This window comes from Falco biarmicus, chromosome 1, assembly GCF_023638135.1.
Source record: "Falco biarmicus isolate bFalBia1 chromosome 1, bFalBia1.pri, whole genome shotgun sequence".
NCBI lineage: Eukaryota > Metazoa > Chordata > Aves > Falconiformes > Falconidae > Falco > Falco biarmicus.
Genome location: NC_079288.1, coordinates 72,101,483 through 72,124,275, shown reverse-complemented (window position 1 = coordinate 72,124,275; position 22,793 = coordinate 72,101,483). Strand labels below are relative to the sequence as shown.

The 22,793-nt window shown below is 38.2% G+C and overlaps 1 protein-coding gene across 2 annotated transcripts in view; it reads left to right on the top strand.

Annotated features, from left to right (window-relative positions):
- Nucleotides 1-1,417: 1,417 nt before the first annotated feature.
- SLC30A9 (solute carrier family 30 member 9) overlaps nt 1,418-22,793 on the top strand; it is a 36,058-nt gene continuing 14,682 nt past the window's right edge. The window contains exons 1-14 of one of the 2 annotated variants that reach the window (XM_056334495.1): nt 1,418-1,739; nt 3,501-3,677; nt 7,095-7,157; nt 11,057-11,156; nt 12,521-12,613; nt 12,997-13,079; nt 14,463-14,521; nt 15,270-15,337; nt 17,452-17,554; nt 19,451-19,506; nt 20,870-21,005; nt 21,425-21,464; nt 21,912-21,983; nt 22,449-22,556. In XM_056334495.1, coding sequence (XP_056190470.1) covers nt 1,643-1,739; nt 3,501-3,677; nt 7,095-7,157; nt 11,057-11,156; nt 12,521-12,613; nt 12,997-13,079; nt 14,463-14,521; nt 15,270-15,337; nt 17,452-17,554; nt 19,451-19,506; nt 20,870-21,005; nt 21,425-21,464; nt 21,912-21,983; nt 22,449-22,556 — 1,255 coding nt within the window. In that variant the 5' untranslated portion in view covers nt 1,418-1,642. The remainder of the gene's footprint in view (nt 1,740-3,500; nt 3,678-7,094; nt 7,158-11,056; nt 11,157-12,520; nt 12,614-12,996; nt 13,080-14,462; nt 14,522-15,269; nt 15,338-17,451; nt 17,555-19,450; nt 19,507-20,869; nt 21,006-21,424; nt 21,465-21,911; nt 21,984-22,448; nt 22,557-22,793) is intronic. The other variant, XM_056334486.1, reaches the window with a different exon arrangement.

The following is a 22,793-nucleotide window of genomic DNA, read 5'->3' as shown; positions in this document are numbered from 1 at the left end:
TTTGCTTGTTCTTTGCCTTCCTCAGGTTTCAGTGTTTATTGGTAGGGTGGTTCATGCAGAGCCCTTGATCATGTAAATCCTGGTTGACGGCCACACCAGTAGTATTAATCTGTCTATGATATTCCAGCTTTAGTATTTTCCTTCTTGTTTTGTATTTACAACAACAAAACCAGACAAGCAAATTCAGTTATTCAGCTGGATAAAATAATATGAAATAGTTTAGTAATTCCATTTGGTTTTGGATAGGAAATGAGAAACAAACAAAAATATTTTTAGAAGTAATGTAACAGTTACAGTCTCATCTAGAGTATAGAAAAGACTTCAGGAATTACAACTGTTTCGGGAATTTCTATATTCTTTCAAAGATCTTTATGTAAAGAAAGGAAAGTGAACTCTAAACCTCATGTGTGTCATTTTTTGTTTTTTTTTTTTTTTTTTTATTTTATTTTTAATTGTTAGGCTTTTGCCAAAACAAGCAGACAGCAAAACATACATCAGCTGCATGTTAGACCTTGAATAAAACTGGCGAATTGACCTCACCTTTGCTACTCTACAGCTTGCAGTGAATTTAGCACTTAACTCTATTGTGGTGCATCTGGTACCTAATGATACAGCATCTGTTGCAATACTCCCGCTTCACAGGTTATGGCTGCAACCGGGCTACGGGGTAGATGAGTGTTAATTATTTTATGCAAGTATTTTATTTTAATTTGCTTCCTTTGGGCTTCTAGGAAAACTCGTATTGGCAATGCTAATCACTCGCTGCCTGGTAAAGAAGCTACGTGCCAGCAAACCTTGTTCAAAATCTAATTTGGTACGTGAAAGACAGGCACCGTAGTAATTCTCCTCAGCGATCAAACGCTTTGTGGACTATCGGGTACATTAATTATTCACATTCCCTGCCAAGCTAACTTCTGGCGAGCTCCCGCGTTCCTCCCAGCACGCAAATGAAGACAAAGAAGCCAGAAACTTTTTCTCGGAGTCATGTAAATTAGTATCAAAGCTCTTCTGGAAAAACTTTTTATAAAAAAGCCCGCCGGAGAGCCGAGGCGAGGGCCGGGCCTTGGCGAGGGGCTGAGGGAGGCGCGGGGGCAGCCCCCTCGGCGGCGGGAGCCCGTTCGGGGGCGCGCTGTAGGGAGGAGCCTAGGGCAGGGGCGCGCGTTTCCGCCTGGCCATCTTCGATGTTACCTACAACAGCGCCCTGTCAGGCGCCTTTACCCGCGCTAACAAACGTAGCGCGCGTACGCGTGTTACGCACACGTATACGCTCCCTCTCCGTTACGAGCGGTAAAGGGGGGCAGGAGGCGCTCCCGGCGGGCGCTGCAGGCCGGGCGGGGCCCGTCCCGTCGCGGCGCCACACGCTCCGTGCCGGGGCCCCGCCGCCCTGAGGCGGCGCGCGCAGGCGCAGCGGGCGGGGCGGGTGAGTCAGCGGCGGCCGCGGGGCGTCGCGCCCGGGCGCGGCCCCTGTCCCTTCCGCACATCCGGGTGCCGCGGCGCCGCCCACCGCCGGCCTCCCGGGTGCCGCCGCTGCCGCCCGGGGCCAGCGGGAGCCGCGCCGGGCTTCTCCGATGCGAATCGTCGCCCGCTCGCCGGCCGCTGGCGTGCGGCGGGGAGCGGCCGGGCTGCGCGGGCCGTCGCCGCCATGATGCCGGCCCTGGCCGCCCAGCGGCGGGGCTGCCGTGGCCTCTATCGCCTGTACCTGCGGTGCCAGGCGGCGCCGCTCCCCCGCGCTTGCCACGGTGAGTCCCTCGGGGCCCGGCCCGCTGCGCCGCGCCGGCGGGCTGCCGCCACCCCCCGGGGCTGGTAGGACCGGGCCGGGGTGGCGGGCCCCCGTCTTCCTAGGTCGGGTCCCGTAAGAAGCCGCAGCCGAGCCCCGGGTCCGCGTGGGGCAGAGCCAGTGCCGGCGCTCGCCGGGCCTGGGGCGGCCGCACCGGCGGGAAGGGCTTTCCTTCGGGGCAGCGACACTGCCCTCGGCTGAGGGGCACCCCCGGGCCGGGAGCCGCCGGAGGGCGCAGGCGGCCTTCTCGGTATCCGCTTCAAAAAGAAGGAAAATGTTCCAACCCGTAACCGCCCGGCAGGTGAGGTGTATCCTGACAGCGTGGCCCCTCGTCGCCCGTGTTTTCACGCGCCCCTTGCAGGCCTGCTGCCCGGTCAGCCCCGGTGTTACGTAAAACTGGCACGTCATGCCCGCGTTGGGGTTGGTTTGCAGTGATTCTGTAAAACCAAGCGTGGTCTGACAGCATTTGTGTTGGTCTGCGAGGTGGGCCCTGGCTTTAGGCCACAGATCCCACGGAATTCAGTCTGACCATATTTGTCCCTCTTCATGTAATCACTTACGGTTGAATTGCAGCAAATACCCTTTTTCTTTAATGATTGCTTGTGTATGTGTGCATTAGTAGGAAAAACATCCTCTAAACACGCTGATCAAGTTTACCTTTTCAGCCATTCCAGTATCACCAAACCTTAGGAAACAATAGTGCTCATCTTGTGCCATGTATTCATTGTGGTGTTTTATGAGCTGTGATCAGTAAGCTTGCTGAGCTGGGATGAGGTGATTTTTCTGGGCTTTTGTCACATTGGCAACAACTAATAGTAAGAGCGGATCTGACTTTTGTTGGTGAAATTGTTCTTCTATAAGGTCCAAATTGTGCATGCACGCATGCAGGTGCTTCAGTACTGTAGAGGACTAAAATAAAAGCTGTTGAGACTTTTATGGAATAAACAGTTTTATAAAATACTACCATTTTGTGAGAGGTGTGTTATTCATGTATCATTCGTCATACTTTGCATGACTCGATTTACTGGCATTGCTTAACTTTTTTTGATTTTATTTATTCTTTTAATGAGTGTTTTCCAAAGCAGCCAGTTTGCCTGTTGTGTTTGTGGTTGGAGGAGTTATATACCCTCTTTACAGAAGTGTTTGTGCTGCCTAAAAGAAACTGGTTGCTAATACAGGTTGGCCTGTACTGTATACAACTCTTAATGTGTAATGCACACAGTTAAGTTTTTCTGAATTTATGAGCTGTGTGCAAACCACAAGCTGTGGTTTGTACAAAGTGTACACAGAGCGAAATGAAATGACAGCGGTGGCTTATAGTTTTGTAGTGGTCTGTATTTGTTCTTTTATCAGTATTTGTTTTTTAAAGATTTTGAGGCAGTGTGACTAGAACAGGACAATGTATCAGCCAATCTTATCAAATAACTTCGTATCATTTTTGTTTTTAACCCATTTAAGGTCATTGAGAGGTCTTTGGAAAAAGTGCATACCAGATTGTATGGGGAAAAACCTTAGTGTTAAAATGAAGTTTAAAAGTGGGTATTTGAAGGGAAGCAGTGAAAGCATGCTGTGTACTCCCATTTTGTAATGCCTAAGCATGGGTAAAATAAGCACAGATCAGTACATAAAAGCTAGCTTAAGCTGGTATAGCTGAACCACTTTCCCTTCTTTTTCTTTCCAAAATGGTTGCCTGAAACATCTTTTTTTTTCCTCCTGGTGTTAGGATGGCACACTTCAATGAAAAACGGGAGTCTGACTTATATTCTGCCATGCAATCGTCTGCCTGTGCAGTTGATGAGTCAAGTGAGAGTTTATACCTCCAGTGGTCAGAAAAAAGATCTTGGATCAGAAGATACAAATAGATCCACCTCTGAAGAAAACCTGCGTAAAGTTGGAACAGGTAGTACTAAGCTAAAATAAAAGGTATTTATATAAATGTAAAACCTTTTTGTATTTAACAATTGGTAACTTATTTGTTATCAATGTTGTTGATATTAAAGCAAATATGATAAGCATATTTGCTTGTCGGCATCTACATATAAATTTCAAATGCATAAGCAGGGAGGAATGCTGAAATTTAAGTTTAGAGTAATTAAAGTGGTGATGATAAAATGTGGTTATCAGAAGGGATTAGGTAACTTGAGGGATAAGAAATGGAATGTGTTACTTGTCTTTTACCACTTTGCTTGCTTGCTTGAATTCTTTTTGTAGTATTTCAGGTTTGTTGTGTGCAATGAACTAGTGATAAAAATTGAATGAATGTGAATACGGAGTGCCATGACTTCACCAGGTCAGGCTATAGATGACTGGTAAAGGTTGAGCTGTTTCATCTGCTAGAGCTTTCTAACCTGACAGTTGTCAAAACTGCAGCATTCACATTGAGCGCTTGATATAATGGACATAACCTGACCTTCCTTGCTGTTCAGTTTGATTGTCAGTCTTGTGCTAGTTAGGTGCTTGTGAAATTCAGAACAGTCTTGTCCTTGGTCCATAGTAGCATCCTCTATTTTTTATGTTTATTAAATGTAGGACTGCACAGATATGTTTGGAAGACTACTGCTTAAGACAGAAGAAATGCTTTTCAAAATGAAAGCTCTTTCTGTGTGCTTTTGTCTAAAACTAAGCGGTTTACTAAAGAAAATTTCCTACTCTTCATTGTCAGGTTAACAGGTATTCTCTTTGTTTAGTAACCTGAGGCTTGCAGCAGTCTTTAAAAACTGGTAACTATAGCCAACTAAGAGTCTTATTTTTCTGATGTTTGGAAGTACAAAAGTGGATCTTCCATGTTTTTGTAAGTGTAACAGTTAGATGTTTGTTAAGTCTGTGATTGGATTTGAGAAGAGGATAATACTTAAGACCGTTTATGTTCCTTGGAAAGCCTTGAGCTGAAGGTGGTTGCTAGAGGGCGAGGTTCTTGCAGAAGAATGTCTTCCTGAATACCGTGAAAGACTGGAGAGCCCACTGGAGTTGTTGGTGCTTTCTGGATTCTTAATGTGCAGTTACTGGTGTTAAAATTCGGACATGTGAAAATAGTCTAGCACTATTGCTTTCATGCTTGCCTTGTTTATATAATTGTTGACTGTCATCAGAAGGAGTGTTGCCACCTTCTCCTACCCCTCTCTGATTGTTCACTATCTTGTGCTGGCATTAATGACGTTTAGGCCTGTTTTGTGAACAATTATTTGCTTTCTTGCTTTGCAGAGCTAGGGTAGAGGTAGGATGGATCAGTAAGCCGACCCTGCTCATGTAAAATGTCTGGAGGAGAGATGCTGCCCTTTGTGGCAGTGTTGCCTTGTGTCATAGTAAGCCTGAGTGGAACTGCACCACATCAGCACCATCAGACTTACCTTCTGTTGAGAGTGGGGGCTGACTTACCTGAGTGTCTATGAAACTGCTATCTAGAGATACTGTGCATAGATGAACAGTAGCTTTGAAGTTTATTTTGGAATGCATATTGTTATATGCACGCTTCATATAGGGGGTGTTTTCTGGGGTCTAGTGGATAGGATATTCTTATGCATTATGGATGTATTACTACTGTTTATTTTTAAAAAAAGCATGATGTTTTGGTAGAATTCTGAAAAGGTAATATACTACTTGTAAAGATTGCCATACTTGTCCAGTAACTTAAATATTTAGCAAATAATGACCTCTTTTGGACCTTCATTTCTTTATCAGTAAACTTGGGAAATGCTTTTCTTGTTAATGTGATATTGAAAATATTAATGCATTAATCTTGAAATAATCTATCATATCAGCCTCTGCATATTTTTTTTCTCACTCATGCACTGCTATTTTTGTCCAGTCTCTAGGCCAAGGTGGTAAACTGTAAGAGGGTATTTGATGTACATCAATCTCTGTGCATACAAAAGTATCTAAATTTTTATTTGTCTGCTGCCCCCCTCCCCCAAAATCTTATGACCCAATCTTTTGTTAAATGGTGTTGGTGATACTTCTTTTAATAACCAATGGTTGCACACAGTTTCTGAAAAGAAGCTACTACTCAGTTTTTGCTAAGCAATCTTAGCTGAAGATTTTTATCATGAAAATTAATAGATTGGCTGTCTGGTGCTTTAAACCAGGTAAGAAAAGAAAGGAAAGGAACAGCAAAGGGTTTTTTGATGTTGTTTTCAAGTCAAACAACGACTGATAGGGATTACTGTTTTAGGAATGCTAGTTATTTATGGTCCGGCCTTTTTTGTGGTGTATTAAGATCAGTTTCATAAACTTATAAGTGTTATTTTTCCAAGAAAGTATGCTTGGATTGTTATTGGCCTTAGTCCTCAGTTGCTGTTAGGGCAGTAATTAATTGCCTGATGGAAAGATAGTTATGTAGTCCAACCTTCAAGAATATCTGACCTCTGAGTAATTCAAGTAGCGTGTTAAGCTAGCAGTATCTCATTAATCAACACAAACCTGCTGGAAAATTTTTGATTTTTTAAAAAAATACAATTTTCAATAACAACAGTGTTAATTTTGTTAATGGAAAACCTGCAGTGTTAGAAGTGTGTTAGGTCACAAAAGAGTGGGTATGTTGATTCAACATGCTAGAATCATAAGGTTTTTGTTCTGAAAGCTATGTTGAGATGTAGCAGATGAAAATACAAATATGGCATCTTTAAGTAGTACTTCTGATTTCTAAGTAGAAATCTCACAGAAATTACTGGAATTTATTATTTTCCAAATACTAAGATTCACTTAACAGTATTGTAAATTATTTTTCAGTGACTTCGCATTGAATCATATCCTCAAGTTTCAGAACCAGCTAAAATACTTTGTTTTCATTCTAATTCTAGCTTGTAACATGAGAGCTGTGGATTTTAGTTTAAATATTCTGTATTTTAAGGAACTAGCTTTTTGTAAGTGAAAAAGCTTTAGTCCTTTAAAACTGAATTACAGCTTGAAAGCTCTATGAAGCTTGGGTGATCAGCAACCATAAACTATATATAATTTATTACCTAAAATTATTTAAATTTTGCATAAAAATTGGCACAGGCTATAAGTACACTGTTAAAATATTTTTTTAAAACTTCAGGATACTTTTCTGAACTATGTTGCAAGTTGGTGCTCTTCTGCAGGCTGCTATGAGTTTATTGATCTATGCTCCATTAAATTTCTTATTTTGTTATTTATTTTTTACAATTTCTGTCTTTTATTTTGAGACTGTTAAATGTTGGAAATATCGCAAAAATGTTTTTTATTGTCAGGATGGGAAACAATTTTAAGATATATTCTTATTTTATGTCAACCAAACTCTTTCCCAATAAGAAAAGTAGGTACTTCCATATTTCCAGTGAGCTTTATTTTTATCTTACAGGACAAGATACCACCAATGCAGGCCTAAACCAGTCTTTCCTTAAAGAGCCAATCCAAGTAAAAGGTAAAGTAATACTTACTGTATTGAAGCTTCACTACTGTCTGCTAGTAGTAAAAAAAAGTTATGTGTAAGGAAACTGTGGTTCCTCTTCAATTGTATAACAAGTTAGTGAATAACGTTTTAAAACACATTCGTATGTCGGCTTTGTTTGGTACCCATTTGTTTGAAAATGGTTCCTGAAAAATTAAATATAGCAGTATTCTTTCTAATTACTCGCTCTTCTGCGTCTGTTTTTGTTTCATTTAAGCTGATGAGTTTGTCAGGAAAACACTTATTTGTTTTCTAGGCATGTCCATTCACCGTCTCAGTCTTAATGTGGCTAAGCTGAATACTTGATCTTCCCCTGTTTGTTGTTCTAAGTCTTCCTCTGTTCCTTCTTATTGCTGAGTTAATCTAATCAGTGTTGCTTCTAAATATATTTTGACCACATGAACTGCCTAATCTGAATCCTGCGATGTTCCCATTTGTTCCTGTAGTAGTGATGTGGTGGGTTGACCATAGCTGAATGCCAGGTGCCCATCAAAGCTGCTCTATCACTACCCTCCTCAACTAAACACAGGCAAGAAAAAATATAACAAAAGGCTTGTGGGTTGAGATAAGGACAGGGAGTAAAAAAAAAAATCACTCAGCAATTACTGTCATGGGCAAAACAAACTCAACTTGGGCAAATCAGTTGGATTTATTACCAGTCAAATCAGGATAGGGTAATGAGAAATAAAAACTGAATCTTAAAACAGCTTCTTCTTCTACCCCAGGCTTAACTTTACTCTTGATTTTTTCTGCCTCCTCCCCCTAGCCGTGCAGGGGGATAAGGAATGGGGGTTGCAGTCAGTTCATCACAGGTTGTCTCTGCCACTTCTTCCTCCTTAGGGAAAGGGCTCATCACAGTCTTCCCCTGCTTCAGTGTGGGGTCCCTCCCATGGGAGACGGTCCTCCATGAACTTCTTCAACGTGAGTCCTTCCCATTGACTATAGTTCTTCATGAACTACTCCAGCATGGGTCCCTTCCACAGGGTTCAGTCCTTCAGGAGTAGACTGCCCCAGCCTGGCTCCCCTACAGGATCACAAGCCCTGCCAGCAACCCTGCTCCAGCCTGGGCTCCTCTCTCCATGGATCCACAGGTCCTGCCAGGCCCCTGCTCCAGCACAGGCTTCCCACGAGGTCACAGCCTCCTTCAGGCACGCACCTGCTCCAGTGTGGGGTCCTCCCTCAGCTGCAGATGGATATCTGCTCCACTGTAGACCTCCATGGGCTGAAGGGCACAGCCTGCCCCACCGTGTCTTCATCACAGGCTGCCGGGGAATACCTGCTCTGGTGCCTGGAGCACCTTCTCCCCTTCCTTCTTCACTGACCTGGGTGTCTGCAGGGCTGTTGCTCTCACATGTTCTCACTTTTCTCTTTGGCTGCAGTTGTGCAGTCTCTCCCCACTCCCACTGCGCCCGCCCCATTAAATGTGCTATCCCAGAGGTGCTACCACTGTCACTGATGGGCTCAGTGTTGGGCAGTGTCAGGGTTCTGTCTTGGAGCTGGCTGGCATTGGCTTCATCAGACATAGGGGCAGCTTCTTCACAGAAGCCACCCTTGTAGCCCCCTCCACTAAAACCTTGTTTCACAAACCCAATACAAATAAGTACATGTTTTTGTCTTTAGTTACATGGTTTAAAAACATAAGCAGATAAAATAAGAACATAACTAAGTTTCATGTTTTTAATTTATCATGACTTATTTCACTCCATCTTCACTCCAGTAGTTTTTGTTACGTTGTGAGATTTATCCTATTAAAAACCCATCTTTTTGGGGTTTTTGATCTCTCCTAGCCTTTTATGTATGGAAAGAACTTTACCAAAATAGAAGTTACCACTTCTCTTCAAACTCCATCAAAAAAAATAATATATTCTCTCAAGTGAAAGTGATTCAGCAGACTGAAACTATATCAAGATTCCTTCTGTCTTTCCCCAAATGTAAAGAAACATCAAGTGATAGTACTTGCTGGTTATAAGGTGACATCAGCGACTCTGTCTCTGTCTTTTTTCTGTACACTCTTGTCTACATCCTTTACGTAAATTTCTTTGGGTCTCTTGTCACTTAGTGCATGCATGCAAGGAGAACATACAAGGTAGATAGGAGAAATTAGATTGTGAAATAATTGTAAAAATAGATACATCCTTCAGTGAGAAGAGAGTTTTGGCTCTGTAGGTTATAGACATGCAAGCAAGAATGTTTATGTTAAAGATTTTGATAGTGTCTAGAATGTGGAATTCTGGTCTTCAGATGCTGCTGTGACTTAGAAACTTAATGATCCAAGTATTAGTAAGACAATAACGTTTTTAAAGGGTCACTGATCTTAAAAATTTGTGCTATTTAAAGTATTTTATTTACATCATTTTTATTGGGCTTTGTCCTTCTCTTGAAAATACCAAATTGATTCCCCCTGTTTAGCACCGGTTTTATACACTTATTTGAACTAGGGGTAGGATTGTTGAGATACTCTGCAGTGAGCATTTGGTTACAGTATTTTCTTTTAGTGAAATTTACCTGCATTTCTGAAAGATGGATTAGTTAAGTGTTTGATAAATCCACAAGTTATGTTTCACTAAGGTCAATACACTTTGGATATATACCTGTTTCAAATAAAAAGAAATGGGAAGCATTCTTGTTTAAAAATGTTCATCCTGTTCTAGCTTTAGTTAATGATGGACTGTTGTTAGGAAATCTCTAATTTTCTTTGTCACCTTTGCTCAGGAGCATTGTGGGATGCATGTGATTACTCAAATACTAAAACTGTTTAAGTTCAAACTGGATGACAGAAATATTATTATGGTAAATAGCAATATTTGAAGTGTTAGTGCATTGTTGAGTGTCAAGCAATATATTTTACCTTTAAGCCTTCAAGACTCAGAAATAAGGCAATGTAGAGCTCTGAGAAAATTTTTCTCAAAGTCTTTAAAAGCAGTATCTTTCTGTAAGTATCCTGTGATTAAAGGAGAAGTTTTGGACTTAACTAGAAGTCTTATCAGTCCTGTGATATACAAGAAGTTCACGTGCGCTCATAAGTTTTCTCATCTGCAGAATTTGAGCATTGTGTTTTCAGTTGTGTTCTGTAATGTTATACCTTTCAACAGTTGTAACTCTTCTACTACTAAGTGTAACGTTTTTAACGGAGGTGAGTATGTAGTGACTTAGTTTTGAAGATAAGATGAAGTTACGTACGTATAGACCAGCAAGGAGTAATGGCATAAATTTAAAATTCCATTCATCCTTTTTCTGAATACGTGTGGTATTCTTTTCCTTGAGCATGAAAATCTGATGTGATCAGAGTACACCTTCTAGAAATTCAAAGCATTATAAATAATATAGATTTTTAATTTTTATAAATGGCCATATTAAGTGTGCTAATTTTGAAAGTAGTAGGTGAGAAAAACAATGTGTACAGTCTGTCTCTGTTCTCTGTATAGTCTGCAAAGGTCAAAAATCCTATCTGCAGGAGGTACAGTTGGTTAAGTGTTGGAAAAAGATGTGGAGCTCTAAGTTGCTGTTTCAGTTGCTAGGATGAGGGTTTCCAATTGCCATATTTGAAATCTATCGTAGTAGCCAAACACGATCTCTGACATCAAAGTTGGAGCAGTAGCTGACCATGGCAGTTAAGTGTGTGGGATGTTTGAGAGCTGTGAACTACAATGTAGCAAGTAGCATTTTTCGAGGTAAATCATTCTACTTTTACTCATTTCTACAATGAAGAATATTCCTTTCTCTTTGCTGTAAGTTTTCTGTCTCATTGACAAGTATTGTTTTTCAGATCTCCGCTTAGAGGTGTAATACGACACTAGATTGAATTACCTTTTGAAGTTTCTGCTATGGTCTCCACCTGTGGCTTAACTTGCTTATCGATTTCTGTTTTTAAGTGAAAGCAGTCCTTAAAAAAAGAGAGTATGGACCAAAATACACACAGAATAACTTCATCACTGGAGTCAGAGCAATAAATGAGTTTTGTCTTAAATCCAGGTATGATGGGCTTGAGTTGAAATTTAAATGGTGAATATTTGTATGTGCTTCAGAAGTACTTGTGATTGCAGAGTGATTTTTGCACAGCAACTTTTTCTAAATGCTTTTGTGGTATACATAATCATAAGTGGCTGAAGTTAGTTCTTGTTTACTTACTGTTACAGTGTGTTAGGAAGTTGCAGTTTACATGTTTTTGTACTTGCTTCTTAATGGAGTTTATTTGTACTTAATGTGACCATAAATCTAACTGGGGGGAGTCCACCTCTAAAGCAGCTGGTTGCAGGGGGTAAGGCAAATAACTTTCGTTTCAGCATATTGAGGTTGTGATGATGTGAACACTTCTAAAAGATCAGTGGAAACTTCATGTTACATGGGCTCTGTACTTTGGAATAAAATATAATATGATCTTATTCATTGTGACCTAACTGTTGTTACTTGATTCATATTTACTGCCTTTTACTATGTGCCATGCCTGCCAGCAGGTCTGACTGAGTATTGCTGTAGTTGAAGTGTCTGTCAGATTTCATGCATGTTGGATGTGTGAATGTGTGACCCATATTAAATCTAAAGGCTTAGCAACTTCTTATGCTGACACTGTTCCGCCCAGCTTTTACATACAGTGTACGTTGCTAGACTTGGTCTTTGCAGAAAATCCAGTAACAAGTTATGCTTAGTCCTCTTCCATGTTTTTGTCATAATTGGCTTGCTGTGCAGAGAAATAACTTGGTAAAGTTTTCCTGGATTGACCAAAAGGGAGGGAAGAAAAAGGGACTGGATAATTGGTTGGGCTAAAAATGAAATGTTCTGTTTTATTTAAAAAAATAATAAATAAAATCCCTGATGCTTCTTAACGTAGATGCCCTAATGTGGAGCTCAGCACAGGAAATTTATCAGTTCCCCGAAATAGGTTTATCTCAAACCTTTTGCGACTTGTGTGGGCTGTGTAGGTTTTGAAATTAAATTCCTTAAATTTTCATGTCACATGACTTAACGATTTCCATGTAGAGACATTAAGCCATGAACCCTCTTGTTTAGGATTTGTGCACATTATTATTTACATGCAGATCATTCCTTGGATGTTTTATTATTCAGTTTTTATTACATTGTCTTCCATGTATAGTATTTCATATTGTGAGGACATGATTTGAACTTCTGAGTGTGGAGAAAACAGTGGTTTTTATTACATCCTAGGGATTGCTTGCTTCATGTGGTGAATCTGTTCTGTTTGTCTCAAGTAAACAACTTCAGTTTTTTTTACTGCAAAGCAATAATATTAAAATTGTGGAAGATCACCCAGATATAAAAGTAAAATTAGAATAATATGAACTTTTTCTTGCACTAAACTGTTTGTCCACTTTCCTTAGTGATCTAGACCAGCTGAGGAAAATTAGACGACGAAGCCCCCACGATGACATTGAGACATTCACTGTGTACCTGAGATCAGATGTAGAGGCAAAGTAAGAACATTTTTATGAAGGAAAATGTTAGGATTGTTTAAAATGGATTATATGAGAGAGAGAAAAACCTTTTAAAAATCAGGTTTACAATGTGAAAAGGCAATAATGTTTTCTATTTTCTGTCAGAACACATTTTATATCCCCGTTATTGTAATAATTACATGGTGTAAGTAAAATTGGAGGGCATGTTTCATGTGTCCAAAGCTTAAGTGCTTGTCCTTAGCCTCCTCTTGCCCAGCTTTTTATTCTGTAAAGTAGTCTGCATGGCTTCCTATCAGAAAGAATGATGTAATGTTTTGCTTTTACGAAAGGCATTTGTAATGTCAAACTGCAAAGAAATTGCTGAAATAGAACCGCTGTTAAGGTGCTTTTACTCTTTGCAGATCTCTTGAAGTGTGGGGTAGTCCAGAGGCTCTTGCTAGAGAAAGAAAACGACGTAAAGAGGCAGAAATCAAGTACAGAGAAAGTGAGTATAGAGTTTTCAGATAACTTCAAATTTAAACAACAGAGTAATTGTTAGAAATCCACTAGACGTTACATTATTTCATCAACGTACAAATTTTGAATTGGCAACTGCTGATAAAGTTTTACAGCATAGTGTTAGAGTAACATGTTAACTATTTATGCAGATATAGTCTGTTACTATCTTACGTTTTGTCATCTATCTGATATAGCAAGAATATACATCCAGTTGAGATCTGTAGTCATTCTTTGGGGGGTTCAATTTTTAGATTATGATTAACATCTTCAATGGTTTCAGATTTTTTTTTTTTATTGAGAGCTTTGGGAAGACTTAAAACCAATCCAGATTTTTATACTATACCATTACTCATTTATTTTTCCTTTGAAAGTAATTCAGCTTTCCTTTATGCTTCAGAAGGGGAGGGGGGAAACACCCCCAAATCATCTTTTTGCTTAATATCATTGTTGTCATCCTTGCTGGTATTATCAGTAACAGGTACAGTCATATCAGTAGCTTGTAATGGATTTTGATCTGTCTAGTCAGTTAAAATCATAGGAGAAGCAATAGTACTTCAAGGTACTTATTCCAATTATGCACCTTAAAATTAGAGGTCTTGTTAATTTCTTTGAAACTATTGTGCCGCTGGAACATGCTCCTAGTAAAAGGGTTAGAGCTGCAGGTACTTGTTAAGGTACCTGTAAGTGTGTGTACTGAGGGTGCAGTCAGTAGCTTCAAAATTTTTAGCGACCAAGCAGAATAATTCTTGGACAATTAAAAAAATGAGATTAAAAAAATACTCAGTCATAATAACATACTGAAACATGTATACTTGAAGTGGTAATCTTTTTTTTTTGCAAACTATCCTTGTACTACTGGCTGTTTTACTCTATTTAAATTGTTGCGTACAATGTGTTTTGTATAACTTTGTAGGGGAGAATCTAGCACTGCAGCTTCTAGATACTGTAGTATAGCAAAGTTTATTTTGAAGTTACTGAACATTGTTAGTGGATGGAAAAATGCTGATAAGAGACTTGCTTTGTAGCATCCTTCCCCCTTTCCTTTGTGGTTAAGGGGCAGGAGAGGGGCAGTAGAGTACCTGGATTTGGTGCACTGTATTTTGGGCTTTTCCCTCTGTGTATCATCCTTTGTTGGTAGAAATGGTGGTGATATATAGAATCATGATAGACTCTATTTGGCATTTTGCATTAGTATATAGTATTAGGTGGTTCTGATTAAAAATATTAGGAGAGGAGTTTTTCACGAAGAAAGATAGACCATGTAGCTCTTACTAGAAGTTGGCTGCTACATTAAAAAAAACCCCAAAACTTCAATCCCTTAAACTACTGGTTACTAGTATGTATTCATGATAACAATTTTGTATTGCAGACCTATTTAGAAACCAAAGGCTGCTGAGGGAATACAAGGAGTTCTTTGGAAATACTAAGGTAAGATGTGTTTTAAAGTTTTTGTCTAGAAAAATGCCATGAGATGTACCGACATCTTTTGAAGTAAAAAAGTTGTGAAATGGTTGCATAAGCTTAACTAACGATTTTATTTGAACATTTATTTGCACCGTAATATACCAGATCTATTCCTGATTGTAATGTAGTGGTAAATGTTTCGATGCCAGTTTAAATGTGTTCCTACTGTGGCAGTGTAGTCCACGAGTAAGGTGGGGTGTGGTTTGTGGTTGGTTTTTTTTTCAGTCAATTGTCTTATTAAAAAGATCGCAGGTGTATTAGTGATTTCATCTATAGCCTATAAACATGTATAGTAAATATATTGTTAATTTAAAGAAATGAAATAATTTTCCCAAGGAAAAAAACCCCAAACATGAACACTGTGCTCTGGCCCTTCCTCTTTGCTTAAGCAGACCCATTCCCTAGATCCAGTGGCTCTGCTGTGATAATCTTTCTGCTGCACAGCTGGCTCCTGTCCTTACGGTTGCAGTGGCCCTTGCTGGAGGCCTTTTAGGTTTATCCTTTTTATAGCCATCCATTTGTACAAATGTGTAACACCCAACTGCAGTTTGGGTGAGAATGCAGCAGTAAATTAGTAGGCTTCAAGGACTGTAGCTTCAATTTGGTAGTACAGGGCAATGCAAAGATTTTATTTAATAATTTGTATGGTAGGTCCTTCATGAGGTCAATATATGGTCATTTTATTTTAATAATCTCTTATTTCTTTATATAGCCACGCTCCAGTGCAGCAGCTATGTTTTTCAAGGGACCAGGGAAGGTGGTGATGGTAGCTATTTGCATGTAAGTTAAAAATAAATGTTTTGTTTATGCAAGTATAAAACGATTTATTTTTATTATCCTGGAAATTAGAACAGTCTGTATTCAAGCTAAAGATAACTGTGTGTCTCTGTAACTGAAGTTAATAAATTTGTTTATTCATTATTGGCAGGAAAGGTTTTAGGTAAATACATTCATCAATATGTAGAGATCAGGGATAGAATATATCTCTGATCATAGAAGAGCAAATTTTTTGAAGTTGATCAGACTAAACAGTTTATTAAAGTGAAAACTGAAATCTTGAAGGACATGTAGAGGCAGGCATTTGAAGTTTTCCTTTTTTCTTGCTCCTTCTTGCAAGGAAGCTTTTCATATGTTTTAAACAATCTTCCATATAACCAACAAAAAGAATTCACTTTTCTTTTTCTGCTGTTATTCAGCTCTTTTCCTCTCTAACTGAAAGTGGGATATTTTAGGAGAGGTTTTTGCCTTTCACATGCCTTACAAGTTTGAATGAAACAAAACTAAACTAATGATCCAGATGTAAAGCAAATGAACAGAGACTCTCTGGCATGAAATACATAGAAGTATATTGAGTTTTTCTCAGGAAATGATGACTAAAATTTACTTGCCATAAAACCTGTGAATTTTTCAAAGATCTTAGTGTGGCTTCTTTTTAGATTTTTAGGACGTCAAATCCCCCCACAGATTCGGAATTTGTAGGGGTGCAATAAAACATAAGCTGAGTGCCTGTTGTATTATCTGAAGAGTTGAGGGCCCCACAGCTGAATTGTACCTTCAGATAAGCTGTTAACTCCCTTAATACAACATTGAGAAGAATAATACAAAAGTCAAGAGACTGTGCTCATGAATCTCATTCAATTTTTCTTTCTGTGCTAAAGATGCACTATGCTGTGAGTTGGAAGAACTTGTAATTAACACAGGGAGTTTAAATTATGGTTTAGTGTTAAAACAGCCTTCCTTTCTTCTTGGGTTGTCCGCTAACTTATGCATCATTTATACTTCTTACCTGTAAGTTATGGTGATGCTTTACCATCTCATGAGGTAATGAGACTGAATTAAAAATTGTAAAGCACATTCAGGTCCATGGGTGAACGGAGGTATAGAAAACAGTGCTACCTCTTGCTTGAAGGAGTGGATGTAGTCTCACAAAAATTCTTTAAGGATGACCTTGACAATGCATGTTACTTAATTAAGTGTATAGTTTTGTGTATATCAAGGGGCTGGACTCGTGCTTCCTCTAACTTTATAGTTTCTTGGCATGTGGTTGTTCAAAACTGCAGCTACAAGATGTTGTTAATACTTATTTATAACACGTAATTGCATTTGAATACTTTTTAAAATTGCCAGTAAGCTAAATTGAAGTGTATTAAAAAAGGTAAAGGAGAATGTTACAATCCTCTGGTATGATTTTCTTTGCAACATGATTGTAACCTGGTAATGAATGTTTGAAGTGAGAATGTGGACTGGCATTTTAGTGCTGTTACCTTTCTCTGTACAACATAACACAATGCTCACAGTCCAGTGAGCTTGTAGCCTAAAAAAGACTTGACAGGTCACCCTGGACATCTTAATGGAAAAATTCCATAGATAATTTTTCAGTGTAATCTAATGACAGCCTTGTCTTCCTGTCTGTTGTCTTATGTTTGTTTGAATTGCCCAAGCTGAGATTGAAGTGGGGAACCTTGCACTCCATCCAGGATTGGAAGGGAATGTATAGGAGTGAAAGGACTGAAGAACGAGAAAAGGAAATTTTTACGGCTTGTATTCTCCTGTTGAATAGGCAGTTAGTTGTTCTGAGTAGTGAATGTGATGGTAGTTTTCAGGAAGTGTAACGTATTGGAACTGCTTAGAAATTAACTAGTTTGCAAAAGTAAAGTGTATATCTTTACATATCAAGTTTAGTTGAAAGAGCTTTGCAATAGTAACCATGCAGAAAATCTGTATGTTGTATTTGCCTCTAATGATTAAATTGACACTTAGTGATTAAATTGACACTTGGTTTCACTACTTGCCAGTAGGTGATGCATGATTGTACAGCACTTGTGGTTTTGCTGAGAATATTAAGGACCAGATATTCTGTTGGCGTTTAGTTTATTTCTTTGCTTTGTTTTCAGAAATGGGTTGAACTTCTTCTTTAAGCTACTTGCTTGGGTTTACACGGGTTCTGCAAGTATGTTTTCAGAAGCCATACATTCTTTAGCAGACACATGTAACCAGGTGAGTATTTTTTTCCATTCTGCTTAAGTTAACACTTGTAATAGTTTTTCAGGAATAAAGATAGATACTTAGAGTAGTTGTATTACACTTGAAAGCAAAAAAAAAAAAAAAGTTAGATTCTGAAGTTTTTTTAGAAGTGAGTTGAAAGAGAAGAGTTGTTGTAAGCAGACTTACACTTGGCTACTTCATAGATAAGTGGGACTTGAAACTAAGATGATGTACAAAGTATACCTCTTTCTTATTTTGGTTCATATTTCAAATACTTTTCCTGTTCGTTGTTGTAATAGAATGACAGACTTTGTTGCTTAGTCATCTCTTGGTAGAATAATGAGAATATGACCCTCTCTGTTTTTTTTTCTATTTCTAGACTGCCTTAGCAGCCTCTTACAGCACAAGTAGCCACATACCTGGCACATTTACTTTGGGAGGTGGTACGGCAGACTCAGAGCTGGACAAGTAATATTAGTATGCAGGGACAAAATTAATGCTCGTTTTTCCACTATTTTCTTTAGCATGCTTGAGGCATACATTACAAGACCTTTAAATTTCTCCTCTCAATGGAGAAATAATCTTTCTTGTTGCAGTTTTTGGTATAGCAAGGCTTTGGAAACAAAAAAACCCACCTAAAAATGAGTGGCTGAAACCATCCTGCAACTCACGCAAGGATTCCTTGGATAGCTTGTGCCTCATATAAAACGCAACAGTCTTATGCCTCTCCAATTTTAAAGAATGTATGGAACATTAGAGCAGACTTAATATCTTAAAAAGCATTATAAAATAGTTTGGGATACCTTTTTGCTTCAGTTGTACCTGGTATGCTTCTCTGTCCAGAACGACTGATTTGAGGACTCACATTTTGTTTGCTATTTTTCTGTAAATGGGTTTACACAAACTTTCACCTATTCCAGCTGTAAAGTGAAGGGAAGGGTGCTACTCACTCAATTGATAATACTTAAATTTATGGGGAGGCAGCCTTAGTGTGTGATACTCATTTGGCCCAGTGTGTCAATTTATAGGTGAACCAAGTTTGATAGTGGCATTATTGACCACTTATGTGTGGAAGAGCTATTCTGGTTTTTAAATGTGAAAGTTAAATGTTCCACTGCAAATGCCTGGGGTTTTTGCTCAAATATTCGAGTATGTGGTTTTGGGAAAAAACACAGGAGAAACCTTGCTGCCTCAAAGCAGCTTGCTGCTGTGAAGACTGAAGTGTCTAAATTTTAATACTTGTTATTATGTTTCAATAATTCATAGTCCTAAAACAAAGCACATGCTTCACAGAATTAAGGTGTAGATTTATAACTTACTGCATCAATAGTGTAATACATCCTAATTAAATATATGCCAAACAGGCCATTTAGAAATAAAAACCTCTTGCTATCTTACTTCAAAATAATTCTTTTCTACAGTTTGGAGAATACGAAGTTCACTACTGAAAGAAGCTGCAGTGTAAAATTATTGCTTTAAATGTAGAATGCCATCACCATAGTCTCAGTATAATTTCTTTTCAAGAGGGATTTATTTAAATAGCTGTGTTTCCTGAACAACTTCATTCCTTCACATTGAAGCAGATCAACAACACTTGTGATTGCATGTAATGTTCACTTTCAGTTGCAATTCTAAAATTATAATTAACAGTAATTATATATATATCCACACACACACAGACACACACTATAGAAATACTTACATATAGGTATAATTAACAATTTTTTTTGGGTGGTAGATTTTGATGACAGATTTTGAGGATTATATTCCAGCTCTAATAAAGTATCAGTTACAAAGCATATGTGCAGATAAGCAAACTGCATCTGCCTTTATCTTTCAAGTTCAGTTGATAAAGGTTTCTAAATTTATTTTTAATAACAAAGGTTTTTTTCCATTTGTCCTAATTAGGCATTGCTAGCTTTGGGCATCAGTCAGTCTGCAAGGACGCCAGACCCTAGTCATCCGTAAGCTTTTTGAGTAAATAATGATTTTGGTAATTATATAGAGGAGTAAGATCAGTTATTGTTTGTGTGTCATCTTGTTCTTTTTAATCTGCCATTTTGTATAATTTCTGAAATGCATTGTTTCTGATTTTACAATAGATAAAATATGGAAAGAGGTTTCTTCCAAACTGCAGGAGTTGCAGCTTCAGTGGCTTGATGCATGTTATATTTACTGGTTTTTTATTTTATTTTATTTTTCAGTGGTATGTTTTTTGATACGGTTTTAATTTACATTACTTCTTCAAGTTATTTTGGACTCTTCTACCTCTTCCAGTGGATAGATTTACTTTGTTTTTAAGCACTGTTCACGTGAATGGCGAGATCTTTTAGAAACAAGAAATACTGCCCTTTTTCTGTTTTCAACAAAGTGCTTCTCTGCAAGGCAGCCACTTGTATCATAAGGAGATGTGTGTGACAAACTGCTCTTTGTTTTTATCTGAGTAATAGGGATATTATTGACAAGTTCTTACAACTTATGAAAGTTAGAAGCTGTATTCTCTATGATACTTTCTTGGTATTGACCTGCTTTACACTTCACATGTTTGAGCAGTCATACTGTAAGCACTAGTTCGAAATACACCTAATGTACAGAATTAATTAAGCTTTTCTGCATTAAAAACGTCAGATAATTTGAAAAATATTTTAATCTTAAATTTGTCTAAATATTCATTGTATCTCCTTCCCCTCCCTCACTTTTTTCCCTTCTTCCTCAGTGTAGTCTTTTGTACTACTGGTTTTTCAGTATTGCTAAAGAAATGTATGGTTTCTAGTACCAGTTAATAAAAAAAAAAAAAAAAAAAAAAAAGGGAATAAAGGTACACTCCTAAATACTGCCTTAGCTCTTCCCACTGTTTTTAAAAACTGCAAGCCTTGAATGTGTGTAGTTAGCTGAGCTGCTTAAAGGTGTCACAAGCTTTATTCCCTTTAAATTAGTATTTTAAAATACGTAGACTGGCTGGATATAAGGCTAAAGTTTTCATTTAGAAGTAGCATTTCAATAAAATGTAAAAGTGACATGACTATTGGTTTGATTTTTTTTTTTTAACGGTAGTAAAACCCATAGTCTTTGCACAAGAGCTAATACAGCTGTGTAAATAGCTTGTTTAAAAATGAATTAGATATCTATGCTTGATGTCCTTGCATGTTCTAGGTACCCTTTTCCAAGTGGCTTTTCTTTTCCTTGTATTAGGTTGGATTTAGCAGCTTTGTTTTAGATAGATGTCCAGTCCTATGATGGTAATTTCAGACATGGAAAAACTTGTAGCTATGTTTGCAGAGATACAGAATCTTACTTTCCTAAATCACTTTCTTTGTTTTCATCTAGGTATGGTTTCACAAACATGCGCTATATTGCCTCCCTAATTAGTGGGGTGGGCATTTTCATGATGGGTGCAGGACTTTCTTGGTATCATGGGATCATAGGTTTACTCCACCCTCATCCTATAGAATCTCTTCTCTGGGTAAGCTAATCTTGTTTGATATTGTATCTAACTCTGGTGACTTAATAGAAAGTAATGGCACAGTCTGAAATTCACTTCCTGAGTCAGTTTGAATCCCAGCACAATTAACTCAAACCATCCTTATTGAGAATGTTTTTAAGAAAAAGAATCATGTTAAACTGTAGCTGAACTTACAGCAAAATGAGCTGTTTTTTAAACCCTGCATCTTCCCTTCACATCTCCCAAGAGGTCCTCCTTTCCCACTTTACAATATATTGCACAATTCAAATATTGTTGGCTGCCTTCTGTTTAGGGACACCTACACAGCACAGTGGGTAATGAGGTTCTGGAATGCTGCATTTGGATAGTCTATGGTGAAGAGATCTGTACAAATATGCATATAACATAATAATTGAGACTTTTTTTTTTTTTTCATACAGGCATACTGCATTTTAGCAGGGTCACTGGTATCTGAAGGAGGTATGCAGTTTCAAGAAACAGTTCTATTTATTTTTTTAATGTCCAAGTGTACAATATGAGTAGTTACAGTAATAATTGGTCCTTGCTTACACAGTAGTTTTGCACTCTGTTGCACATACTTGTGTTGTAAACAAACAAAAAAGAAAAAGTGGGAAAAAATTATTATCTGTCTATATAATAAGAAGTTGAAGAACACATCACTTGGAAAGTATACGTAGAATTCCTTTTGGTATTAAACTGTCAGTGGATATAGCTGTTCTGATTTGTATGGGGGAGACAGGTAGAAAATAAGGTAACTTTATGCTTTGTCATTATTCAAAGTATCAATAATTGGAGCTTTCTTGATGATCTTGTACTATGATATAAAGAAAAATTCCCCCTCTTCAAAATGGAAACAGGTCTTTTTGCCGCTAACCATTTTCAGTAACTACTTTGGTGTTGTTTCAGCTACCCTTCTTGTTGCTATAAATGAAATTCGCAGGAGTGCTCGAGCCAAGGGTCTGTCATTTTATCAATATGGTATGTGTCGTTATAGCAGTAAGGTATGTGATTATTTAAAACAGAATCTATTTACCAGTATTTGCATAAGGATCAAAACAGTTTTGTCTGATTTTCCTTTCCCCTTGCTTTATTGATCTGCTTTCTATTGTAATAATAAATACATTTGACAAATTCGATGAAAACCTGTTGATTTAAGTAACGCTACTTAGATACTTCTACTAAACTACTTGCATTTTTCAGGATAAGTGCCCCTTTAATTTTTTCAAACATTTTAGGGAAGCTTCTGTAATTGGCACAGGGCTTGTTCCTTGTATTAATGAATGCTTCCAGAATTGTGTGCGTATGCAGAAATTGAGTTTACTCTTCTATACTTACAGAAATTTTTCTTTTAAGTTGCTGATGTTAGTGTAGCTTAAGTACTGTGCATAATGTAGTAAAGTAAAGCTTTCCAAAGCAATGTAATTTTTGTTGTTGTATATGCAGTTGTGCAGAGTCGTGATCCTAGTACAAATGTGGTGTTACTGGAGGATGCTGCAGCAGTTCTGAGTGTGGCTGTAGCTGCTACCTGTATGGGTCTGACTTCTTTAACAGGTAAAATTCTGCCTCAAGCTGAGGCAATCAGGATGTGAATTTCTTCCTGTGCACGACATGAACACAGAGCATTTAGTTTATTTTGGTTGCCTTAAACACATATCTACTCTGATACTTGTACTGCGTAAGCTTCTAGAGGTTTATACTGTTATCTGATCTGATTTCTAGTAGTTTGATTTGAAAATACTTTAAAAGTTTGGGTTTTTTTCATGTCTGTTATTGATGGGGTTAAGCTTG